At 32.0% G+C, this 13,178-nt stretch overlaps 1 protein-coding gene across 1 annotated transcript; it reads left to right on the top strand.

Moving 5' to 3' along the window:
- Positions 1-305: 305 nt before the first annotated feature.
- LOC131605873 (uncharacterized) lies at positions 306-890 on the top strand. Its single transcript, XM_058878172.1, has one exon. It carries the CDS (start codon positions 306-308, stop codon positions 888-890), a length of 585 nt encoding a protein of 194 aa, XP_058734155.1.
- The last annotated feature ends 12,288 nt before the right edge of the window (positions 891-13,178 follow it).

Genomic DNA, 13,178 nt, shown 5'->3' with positions numbered 1-13,178 from the left:
AAGGTTGAGAATCCCCAAGATATAGGCAAACAAATTGAAAAGAGTGATTAGGAAATTGATTTCAAAGTCACAAACGACTTTTATCCCGGGCAGGCAGATTCAAGATGGGATTCTGACTTTGAATGAAATTGTAGATTTTTCAAAACGTGAAAAAAATAGTTGTCTTCTTTTGAAGGTCGATTTCGAAAAAGCTTACGATAATGTAAATTGGAATTTTCTGTTTTACGTTCTTGAATAGATGCCGTTTCAGAGATAGATGAATGAGATGGATCAAGGCCTGCATTTGCAATTGTTCTCTATCAATTATGGTCAATGGGAGTCCTATGGAAAATTTTATGATGCAGAAAAGTCTTCGTCAAGGGGACCTATTGTCTCCATTTCTCTTTGTTCTAGTTCCCAAAGGCCTCGCTAGTTTGGTTGGAAATGCTTTGGAGAAGGGGGTATACATAGGGTTTAAGTTTAATGACGAGTTACAATTGCATTTGTTACAATTCGAAGACGATATCGTTCTTCTAGGAGAAGGCTCTTCTAACAATCTGCAGTTTATTAAGGCTCTGTTAAGAGGTTTCGAGTTGATATCCGATTTATTTATCAATCTTTCTAAAGGTAGCCTGTTAGAGATTAATTTGGATGATTCATTTTTACAAAAAGCTGCATCGTTCTTGAATTGTCGCAAGAGTGAATTACCTTTCGATTTCTTAGGCATTCAGATCGGTTCTAACCATAGAGCTTTCAATGTGTGGAATCTGATAATTAGAAACATGGATAACAGATTGGCTTCTTGGAAGAGAAAATTCCTATCTATCGGCGGTAGGATTACTTTGATTAATTCAGTTCTGAATTCGATACTGATTTATTTCCTTCTTCAGAATTCCGAAAAAAATTCTTAGAAATCTTATAAGAATCCAAAGGGAATTCCTTTGGAACGGCGGGACAGACAATAGAGGCATTGCGTGGGTAAGTTGGTCTGAAGTGTGCATGAGCAAGGAGGAGAGGGGTTTGGGTATAAGATGTATCGAAGCTTTCACTGATTCTCTCATGTGCAAGTGGAGGTGGAGATTCTTAAGTGATAAACAAGCTTTGTGGAGGCCATTGTTACAATTCAGATATGGGAGCTTGAAGGAGGCGGCGGTGATGGGTGGTTCGGAGGCCAACCAATCCAATAAATACTCTCTTTGGTGGAGAGACTTCAAAACAACGAATTATTCACCTCCGAATGTCTCTGACAGGTTTTTACAAGGTATTTCTTGTAGGTTGGGTAACGGTGCCGATATTTTATTTTGGAAAAGAAAATGGTGCGGTGGCACTCTGTGGGATTCGGTTTTTCCTCTTCTTCTACAAAATTCTTCTTTCCCTAATGCCATTTTCAGTGAGATGGTAGAATTACTGGATAACAAGTAGTGTTAGCATTTCAAGGGGGAGCTGGACCTCTCGATAAGGACGGGTTCGTTTGGCACAAGAATGTGGGAGGAGCCTATAACGTCAGGTACGGTTACACGGAGGCTTAAGAAAAATGTGAATTTTATTATACTTCTCTTGTTGTTACTGGTGATCTAGTTAGTATTTGGAATACAAGTGTCTCTTTGAAAATTCAAATTTTTGGTTGGAGGTGTGTGAAAGATCGGTTAGCTACAAGAGAGCAACTGTACCGAAGGGGTATTGTTCCAATGGAGAGCGGTTCCTTTTGTCCCCTCTGTGACTCATCGGTCGAGACTTGGACCATTTACTCTTTTACTATGCGTTTTCTAAAGAGGTTTGGAGTAACATTTTTGTTTGTATAGGCATACCGGAGGGACAAGCGATAACGGTGGTTGATCATTTGTTGTGGTTCAAAGAATTCGTCAGAGGCAACTTTTCGAAAAGGAAAAGGTTGGTCATTTGGTTATCTACTTGTTGGGCCTTGTGGTGTGCGAGAAATGCGGTAAATTTTCAAACAATTAGATTTCCATGTAGGAGAGGTTGTGGAAAATGTTAAGCTTTTGTCTTCGTTTTGGCATGTAATAGATTCGAAAACAAAAGGGTGTACGAATTTCTACTTATGACGTCATTGTCCGTTGGACTTTTTGAGTCGGACGTAATCGTTGTAATCGGCCGAGTACCCCTTAAACTCTTTTTATTAATCTCATTGCCTATAAAAAAAACTCTTTTTATTAATCTCATTGCCTATAAAAAAAAATCTTAAATTTTATGTGTAAACAAACCTGCTAATGTGTCTATCGAACTACTAAAGTTAATATATTAATGCATCAGGGCAGGATTACCATGTCGACATAAGTTAAGATGTTAATGCATCAGGGTCAGGATTAGCATGTCGACATGCAGAAGTTAGCCTGGTATAAGATCTACCTGCTAATAATACAAAGGTTAGGAGGGGACCCAACTCATTTCACATTGAACTTTGTGAAGCCCCATTTATCTACAAAATCTTTTGATATACATGAGGTGGTAGAAAAGTGCACACCTTAAAATTGTAGTTGTATGAAATTTCTAGAGCTTAAATAAGATAGTATTGGTCTTGACTGACCTTAGAAGTCTATGTCAGAACTAGCATATTCATCAAATAATAATATTTTGGAGATCTCTAAAATTGGAGTGTCATTGTTCATTGATTTGTGGGGTTTAGGAAACAAAATAATTTTGATTTGTGACTACATATCACAGCTACTATATGCATAATAATATTATGCTTGTGCCCTATGCGGAAGAAAGACATGGGATTCCTTTCTCTTGAAGAGGGACAAGAAAATCTTAATATGTAACGATATGTAACATGAGATGAGTTTCTACCAAAAAAATAAATAATTGTTTAAAGCAAACAAGATAGTACTATTAGTTAAAGTCGTGAACTAGATCACATGTTCTACGTACGATTGGCCTGCTTCTCTTTCTTTTTTCCGTCCTATTTGATTCTCTTTGTCTCAAAAGGGTTTTTAACAGAATATTTATTCTCCTTTTCATTTTTTGGATAGGTGCACAAATGATAATAGGTTTTTAAATTTTTTCGATAGGTAAACAAATGATAATAGTTAATAGAAACTCACGTAATGAAATTAAAAGTTAAACTTTGATGATAATAGGCATGTCTGTTTTAACTTTAAAAAAAGAAATTTACAAAAAATTTATTCTAATTTTTTTAAAAACATATTAAAAATTTGTTTTTATAAATTAAAATATTAATTTTAACATTCTATAACATAAATATATATTATCGAAAATCAAAACATAGTTAAAATCATAATTTTAAAAAATAATATATATTTCAAAAATAATTTTTATGAAAAACTATTTGAAATAGGTTTAAACTTAAATAATTTTTTAAAATTTTAATATTAAAAAAAAGTTATACCAAAATGATAAAATACCTAAATTATTATTTTAAGAATGACATTTTTTTAAAAGTTCTTTATAAAAAAAATTTAATCAAAAATATATTATACTATGAATATTATTTTTAGAAAAAGTTGAAACAAACATGCCTAATATTCAACTTTGCAAATTAATTTTTTGTTAGTTGAATTAAGATTTAAAAAATTTAGTCTCTTTTTTCGATTACAATTACGGAGAATCGCCTTTCCTAATAAATTCAATATTAATCACTACTACTAGACCAACTAACTATTAAATAAAATTTATTCTATTTTTTATTAGACTATACTCAAATTTAAAAATATATTAGAATATTTATAATAAAAATACCTCTAATTAAATGAAATAAAAATAAAAAGATAGAGGTCTCTTAATAGTTGAGGAATACTTTTCAAAAGAGAATGTACATTTATTATCTAATGCAAAAACTACACTTATTAATTTTGGTGTTTTTATCACAGGGATATTACTTAAAAGGGATAGTTATGTTGCACATAAATATAACTTTACTTTAAAAAGGAAATGTTGAACACTTTATCAGTAAAATGATTCATACATTTATCATATTAAAGTTTTGGATGAATTTTAAATTAATCTCACATTATTTAAAAAAGCGAAAGTTGAGCACTTTATAAATAAAATGACTCATACACCTATTACCTTAAAATTTCACATTATTTTATTTATATGTTATTTTTTACCCAATATCGACGTTGTTTACTATGATCCAACAAATTAGAGATAATTTTTTTAATTAAATAAAAAAAAAATTTATGACCTGGTTTACACTAAACCTTCTAACACATTCTCATCAAACTTCTATAATTATATGGTACTATATTCTAGAAGAAGAAAGACCGACATTGATATTGTTTTTTCTTAAAGGCCAAAACTGCATTAAATTAAAAAAAAAAAAAAAACATGGCATAAGGAATACGATTTACATTTGTGCTTAATTGTATATTTTTAGAGAAATATTATTTTGACATTCTCGGACATTATATAAATATAATATATATGGTTTTTTTTTTATTATTGAAAATTTCCTTCTCTACCTATCACGCCTATAGTTGTAAATACTATATTTTTATACAGTCTTAAAATACTATCAATTTTAAAAAAACTATTCTTAATTTATCATATTTTGTTATTTTCATTTTACATATACTCAACATTTTAAGGGTATTTATAGTTCATTTAGTGTAATAAGCTAAATCATATTAATAATTTAGTTCATTATTAATAAATATTTTAATATAAAAATAAATAAATCAATTCAATTTATAACCAATTTTGAACTATTTAATATTTATAAATCATTCTATAATTATAAACCATTTTATATTTTTAATTCAGTAAAATTTAATTTATTTAAATAAAATAATTAAAAGAGAAATATTTCTTCTAAAAAAAATTCAATTTTTTTTCCTTTTCAGACATTTAGAAAAAAACAGATTAAAAAATTATGATATTTTTTTATTTTATAGAAAAAAAAGTTGTTTTCTTTTGTAATTTTTCCAGAAAATGTTAAAATAATTCTCTAGAAAAAATTTCCAAAAAAACAATATTCTATTTTAAAAATTTTCTTTTTATTTTCTTAATCAGAAATAATTTTTTATTTTCAGAAAAAAATTTTATTTAAAAAAAATCGTTCCCTTTTTTAATAATATTAAAATTTCTTTTATTCATTTTTAAAATAAAATTTATTTTGGATAAATCTGCTGTCTTGCTTTTGATCCAATATCGATGTTCCACTACTTAAAATAATTAATTTTAACATGTGTGTATATCAATTATTTACTTCAAAAATATAGGAATATCCACTTTTATATATTTTGAAAAAAAAGAAAAAGATCCATCCATAGTACGCAGCCAAAAATGTGAAGTCTGCACTTACTGTAATGCACAGAGGGAAAGCTTACAATGTATAGAGACTGAACTCAATATTCTCTCCTCCATTAACTCAACAAAATAATTACTTTTACATGATTCTCTCTAAGTTTTGGGAGATACTCTTTGGATCCAATGGTAAAATACATGGCACTAGGTAACTAACAATAGTATTCCTTTTGATGTGTAATCGCATTAGATATTTATGATATTAACTCCTTTGGCATAAAGGAAGGAATGAACGGTGAAAAATAAACTTATTTTCATTATGGAGAATATGCTGTCTTGCTTAAATGAGAATGTCTTTGCAATTTGACCTAGCCGCAATGCACACTACTATTTTGCTACTAATAATAGTAGTTCTCAAGTTTTGTGTGTGTCACCGTGTGATGTTGAAGTTTTTTAGCAATTTGCATTGGGAAATATTCCAGTAATTTGCTTAAAGGCATAGTATATGCTGTTGCAGAAAGTGCACCAGTTCTTTATCTAGATTACTGTTTTTGATTTTATATATATGTTCTCCATCAGATTTGCATAAAACCTTGGAATAATATATTAAGTTATGTATGTAGTTAGATATTTAACCTTCTTCGCATAATGCATTGAAAAAATCAGTGTTTTAAAAACCGGACCGGACCGGCCGGTCGGACCGGTCGAACCGGGAACCGGCCAGGTAACCGGTCTGGTTCAATAGTCAGATCGGATATGCCATTAAACCGGCGGGAACCGGTAAAAACCGGTGAAAACCGGAAAAACCGGGAAAACCGGGTAAACCGGAAAACCGGCGGTTTAATTGCTTTTTTTTTTTTGTTTTTTTTAAACTTTTTTTTTTAATTTTTTTTAACATTTCTTTTAAACTTTTTTTTTAACTTTATTTTAATATATTTAGTAGTGTATTACTTAAATAGCATTCTCACATAGTTTTTTAGTGACAAATTAAAAACTTTATTGTCTATTTGTTATCTCTCTATTAAATTTTCTTAAATAGCATAAACATATTGAATTTTATTTGATTTTCTTTTTAGGAGGATCCTATTTTTAATTAAAATTTGGTACACATTGGAGTTATTTTGTTATAAATTATTCAATTAAATTATATTGTAATTAGACTTTATTTAGATTATGTTGTAATTAAACTTTGTTTACAATTAGACTTTGTAATTTTTTACTATTTTGTTATGTGTGATACATTTGTTTAAAATTTGAATTTAAGTTATGAAATTGTGAATTTATGATATGATATTTTTAAAAAATTTAGAAGCTAATTATATTTTTTTAGAGACTGAATCATCTGGTTCGACCGGTTTTATACCTATATAATGACAGGTCTATTCAACCGAGTTATTCGGTTTAATCCGGTTTGGTCGTGCGGTTCGACCAGTGACCCAGTGGTTCGACCGATAAACCAGTGACCCAGCACCCTCACCGGTTCGATGACCGGTCCGGTTTTTAAAACACTGGAAAAAATAATATGATAAATGACTATCTCTCTTTCGCATTAAATTACATATTGTACTTTGTTAAGCATAATTCATCGTTATTGATTTAATTCTAGCCAATGATATTTGAATTAAAACTAAAATTGGCAGAATTAAGTTATCGAAATTAAAATTATTGTAACTAAATTGGTATTCAATTGTTTCTAAAAATATGTATTGTCTGTAACACTAAATGCTATAACCTCAAGTTGTGTAAATTTGATTAAATTAAAAACACAAAAGATGTAGTGTGTAATTGTTCATGAGAACTGTTATGGTCGGTTAAAGGGAAGACACGGTTTGACCTGCCATCTATCAAAGTCCGTCCAATCAAAATCTGCCACCCGGCAAAGCTCGCTTTGCTAAAACTTGGTGCCCGCCAAAGCTTCCTTTGCCTATTCGTTCAGTCTGTCTCACCTTAAGTCCACTATTTTTAAGTTAATTCTAGTCATTTTATTTTTTGATGGCTTTATTTTTACACTTATTTGTGAATATATGCATTATTTTTGAAGTAAAATTTGTTAAATAGACGCTTTATAAAAATTGTTCTAAAGGATAATTGAAAAATCTAATTGAAAGGTAAAATAAAACTTATTAATCTATTAAAAAATAAAAAAGTAAATAAATAAAAAATAGGCGGCAAGCCCGCCAACCCACCACCTTGGCGGGACGAGCTAGATTTTTATGTCCATTTCAATTTGGCGGACTTGTTCGTCCCACTTTTTTTCTGGCGGGCTTAAGGCAATGTGGGGCGGAGCGGGACGGACGGCTCGTTTTGCCACCCCTAGTAAATATGTAGTTATTATTAAATTTATCCATTGGATAATGATTAACGTCAAAGGCGTTCCTCATCTGAGAGGACTTATTATTAATATTTGATCATTGCGTGAGAGTACCTCTTACAGTTAACTCTTACAATCAAAGATTGATAATTGATGGTGTTTTTGGTATCTAGTCTATGTCTTATTTTATTTGCATATAAAGAATATTGTGCATGTCTATTGATGGGTCTGTAACGTATAGCCTAAATATAGAACTGCAAGTGCACAGCCTATCGAAGTAATATATAAGATTATCAAACCACAGAGACCAATCGTCAATCTATCAACTCTATTGCTAAGGTGCTTATCTAAGGTGAACAAGAATATTGTTATGAGTGCAGTGCAAGAAAGTAAATAGCAGATAAAGCAACAGGTTCGAATGTAATTCACGTAAATCAGACAATGGTCCAGTCATGCATAGATGGAATTACTTATGGGGCAATATTTTCTACTTATAGTAAAGAATCAATTTAACGGGAACTTGTAGCTTTTGACTACTAAGAACCGAGTTTACTCTTTAAATTAAATTCCTTTATTGTTACATATAAAAGATGCCTTCCGCGTTAAAGATGCAAACCTATTTTTAAGAAATTGATAGTTTTGACTTAGTAGAAAAGTAATTTTGACTTGGAAAGATTAACTTAAAGAGACTCCTGGCTTTTGGCCAAGGGTCAGATTTTGAACCTACAAACGCGTTCAAAAATAGTTTCAAAATCGTTTTCTAAAAAGTGTTAAAGATTCCTATTTAACCAATCAAACTGCTTTCGCCCTTTTTGTGTGGTTAAATACTAATTAAGTCATATCATAAGTATGGACGACTTTCGATCTTACCCAATAAACAATTAAACATAGTTGACTTAAGTTAGAAGCAAAACATCCCCAAAGTGTTTTCACTAGCATGACATTTGGAACACGATTGTCACTACGATCATTACATCCTAATCTTTATAAATTAGCCAGACATAGTAATAAATGCGAGCCTATAAAACGTGTAGGCTATGATAAGAGCAAGTAAGCAAATTGTGCGAGTCTATAAAACGTGTAGACTATGGTAAGAGCATTTAGAGTCTATAAAATATGTAGACTATGGTAAGAGCATTTAAAGTCTATAAAACATGTAGACTATGGTAAGAGCATTTAAATTAAATAGAACCTGCTCCAGGAGGAGACTTCAAATCTGGTACAAGATGCAAGAATGTAAATGATCCAAACTTGATACAAGAACAATTGTCATAACCCTCCGAGGTGGAGGATTATGACTTTCAGATGGTGAAGTATATGGCTTAGATTTCCCTAAGCTTGGATGCCCTAAAATGTCATGAAAAGATGGTATTTATAGAGTTAAATGGTGGAAGTTACTTCATGTGAGAAATAGTGGAAGTAGTGGGAAGTTGGAGAAGTAGTGAGAAGTTAGAGAAGTGTATCTTTACAGGATTTCCCTTCAACTTCTTTTGAGCGGAAAACAAAACGTGAACACCGTGCCCTCGGTGAAAGGTGCCGCGCCCGCGGCCTTTGGAATTTGAGAAGATCGTGGGATCGTGACGGTTTAAGGATCAGTTGAGAAGCACCGCGCCCGCGGCCTTCATATTTTCCATGGTTGTAGATCTTTTCGTTAGCTTTCCAACGCTTCGAACGGGGGGTCATTCCGACTTACGGTTTAGGAGTTATGGCCAAAACAGTCGGACAACGTATCGCGTGCAAATTACTTCATTTCTTCCGTCTTTTCGTCTATTTTGCTTCGTTTCTTCGCACACGCCTCTAAAAGGGTATGGAACCTGAAAAACAAAGAAAACAAGGGCATAATACAAGAAAACAATAATAAAAACTAGGGAAAACATGTGATATTCGAGCCAAAAACATAGTGCGATTTAGAGTGATCATCTATATGGTTATTTGACATGTCAATTTGTGTTGTTGTATGTTTGTTGTTATTCAATCGATATAGTTGTCGCAGCTACCACTCCAAATTTTGTTTCTCAGATTACTTATAGCTTTATGCTGAGTGAGATGAAATTCAAGTCTTGGAAAGAATCTGTGGAGATCATTCTTGGATGCATGATTTATATTTATCCCTCATGGAAGAACGTTCCATGGCAGGAAATGATACATCCCAATTACTTATGTGTCATCTTATTTGACATTTTTAATTGTGTCATTGCCACATAATATTTTATTTTATTTTTTAATGTAATATTTTATTTTATTTTTTATTTATTTTAATATTATTAAAATTCAAAATACATAAAATTCTTGCTTCAAATGGGACTTCAACCCACTCCCCTTCACTCAAATGCTAGAGTCTTTATCGCTACAATATGACAATTGGTTTGTTAATATTACACATGATACTTTTATATAGTAAACATTATCAATATATAGTATAATTTGAATAAATGTTCTCTTTAAATACATTTGGAAATTAATGTTTTAATATTTGTCTTTTATGTAAAGTTTAAATACATTTGAAAAATTAATGTTTTAATTATTTTAATATTAACAACTATTAGATCTATTTTAATAACTTTCCGGTTTTAATTTTTTGTTTTAAGTACTTTCTTATAATATATAACATATAATAATAAACTAAAATTAATTTACAATATATAGTATAATTTAGATAAATAAACTGAAGTTTATTTTTTTATATATTAAAATAAAATGAAATTAATTTTTAATATATAGTAAAAGAAGATACAACCACATAGGGCCTTTTAATTCTCCGGAAGGTATGATCGAATCGGTTAAAGATATTAAAGTTTTTGTTGCGCTTCATTTTTCAAAAAAGTTCGAAAAGGAGGAAGGGGAGTTTCCAACGCTAGACGGTATTTGTTTTGATAAATTGAGCGAGGTGGATAGTCTTTGGCTAGAAAGACCTTTTCATGAGGAAGAAATTAAGGAGGCATTAAAGGGTTGTGGAGGAACTAAAAGCCCGGGGCCGGATGGTTTTTCCTTCTTGTTCATTAGGAGGTGTTGGTCTTTTCTTAAAGAAGATTTTTTGAGGTATTTTGAGCATTTTTTTGTGGGAGGGGAATTATCAAAAGCGGTGACTTCTTCTTTTTTGGCTTTGGTACCAAAATCTCCTAATCCTTTTTGCTTAGATGATTATAGACCGATTTGCTTGGTAGGGTGCATGTACAAAATTATGGCTAAAGTTTTGGCGGGTAGGCTTAAAGTGGTATTAAATTCTTTAGTTTCTCATTGTCAAAGTGCTTTTGTTCCGGGTAGGCATTTGCTCGATGGCGTTTTGGTTGCTAATGAAGTGGTGGACTATGCTCGAAAAGAAGGTATGTCTTGCTTCCTTTTCAAAGTTGATTTTGAAAAGGCTTACGACAAGGTCTCTTGGGAGTTTTTGCGGGGTATGTTGGTAAAGATGGGCTTCGGTGCTAAATGGAGAAATTGGATGGAGTTGTTGGTTTTTAAAAGTGATATGTCGGTGGTGGTTAATGGGAGCCCTACCAATGAGTTTGAGGTTAAGAGAGGGTTAAGGCAAGGCGATCCTTTATCTCCGTTTCTTTTTGTTATTGTGACGGAGGCCCTTTCTAGATTGGTTAGAAAGTCTATTGAAGTTGGTGAATACGAGGGTATAGTGCTAAATAGAAGTTGTGCCGTCGACATTCTTCAATTTGCGGATGACACCCTTTTAGTTGGTAAAGGCTCTTGGAAACACATAAAGGCTTTAAAAATTGTATTGAGGGCTTTTGAGCTTGTATCGGGCTTAGGCATAAATTTTCACAAAAGCAAATTGATAGGGATTAATATTCCGACTCAAATTTTGGAGGCCGCTTCTTTGTACCTCTCTTGCAAAATCGAAGATAGCAACTTTATTTTTCTTGGTGTTCCTATTGGTTGTAATCCTAGGAAGGAGGCTACTTGGCTTCCTCTTATGGAGAAGATGAGGAATCGTTTATAGGGGTGGAGTCATCGTTTTCTTAATCTTGGAGGTAGGATTACTCTTTTGAAATCTATATTGAGTTCCTTATCCATTTTCATAATGTCTTTTTACAAGATGCCGTCTAAAGTGGTTAAAGAAATCACCAAGATTCAAGCCAATTTTTTATGGGGAGGGGCGGTTGAAAAAAGAAGCATTCATTGGGTTAGTTGGAATGAGGTGACTTTACCTTACTCTAAGGGAGGTTTGGCTATTAAGGATATAAAAGATTTCAATTCGGCACTTTTGAATAAATGGAAATGGAGGATAGCACAAGAAGGAGGATCATTGTGGCATGAGGTGTTAAAAGCCCGTTATGGAGATGTGTGTATGCATGCTTTTACCGGTGGAGATGTTTTCAAGCCTACTTCTTCTTCTTTTTGGTGGTGCGACTTACTAAAGGTTGGTATTTCTACTCCGTTCCAAAAGGACCCTTTCTCTTCCAATTGTAGTTTTGTCGTGGGAAATGGTTTTACTACACCTTTTTGGGAAGTATTTTGGTTAAATAATATTTCTTTGAAGGATAATTTTCCGGATCTTTTTGAGCTTTCGTCTCTTAAAAAAGTGTCCGTTGCGGCTATGGGAGGTTGGAGAGAGGAGGAATGGTTTTGGGGTGATCTAGGAATTTCGGAGGAGGAAGTGGTGGAAGCCGGTTTAGAGTCGGACTTGGGAGTGCTCCGGTCCCTCCTTGAGGTTTATGGGGGGTTGAAAGGTGGTAGAGATTCCGTGTGTTGGAGTCTTGAGTCGGAAAAAATGTTTTCGGTAGCTTCGTGTTACCACCGGTATGTTTCTTTTCGTACTCCGTTTGGCCCATCCAAAAGGTTTGAGGAGGCTTTGGAAATTGTTTGGAAATTGGAGGTCCCTTATAAGATTAAAGCTTTTGCTTGGAGGCTTTTTGTGAATAGGCTACCCACTAAAGATCTTTTAGTGTATAGAGGTATTTCTTTTGCTTCTTCTAATTCTAATTTAAATTGCATTTTTTGTAACACACACTTGGAAGAAAAAGATCATATTTTCTTTAAATGTGTTGTGATCAAAGTTGTTTGGAGGGAAATTGGTGTTTGGTTGGATTTTCCGGATTGGAGAGAGGAGGAGGGAATGTCTTCTTTTATGGAATGGTTACTCTTCGGTCGGAGAAAGGGAATTATAGACGGTAAATTGGGGGTGTTTTGGCTTGCCGTTTGTTGGAGTATTTGGTTAACAAGAAACGGTTTTTGTTTTAGGAATGAAAAGTGGAATATAAACAATATAGTTTGGAATATAAAGTTTTTGGTGTGGAGGTGGGCTTCCATTGGCGACATTGCTTATTCCAATTGCAATTTTTACGACTTTTGCAAAGATCCTTTGTATTTTATGTCGTAGGTGGAATTGGTTTGTAATTTTGTCTTTTTGTCGGACTTTTCCGCTCTTGTGTATCAAGGTTTGGAGAACCCTTAGTTCTCCCATATATGAAATTCTTGCTTACACAAAAAAAATATTTGAATAAGTAAATTAAAATTAATTTTTAACATTAACAATATGAAATTAATAATATGAAATTAATGTAAAATAATATATAATTAAAAATAAACTGAAAATCAATTTTTAGCATATAATAATAAAGTGAAATTAATTTTTAATATATAGTATAATTTAAATAGATAAACTGAAATTAATTTTTTGTATATTATGATAAAATGAAATTAATTTATAATA

The sequence above is a fragment of the Vicia villosa genome, linkage group LG5, assembly GCF_029867415.1.
Source record: "Vicia villosa cultivar HV-30 ecotype Madison, WI linkage group LG5, Vvil1.0, whole genome shotgun sequence".
Lineage (NCBI taxonomy): Eukaryota > Viridiplantae > Streptophyta > Magnoliopsida > Fabales > Fabaceae > Vicia > Vicia villosa.
The sequence above is the reverse complement of the archived record's forward strand: the minus strand, read 5'-3'. Positions and strand labels throughout refer to the sequence as shown.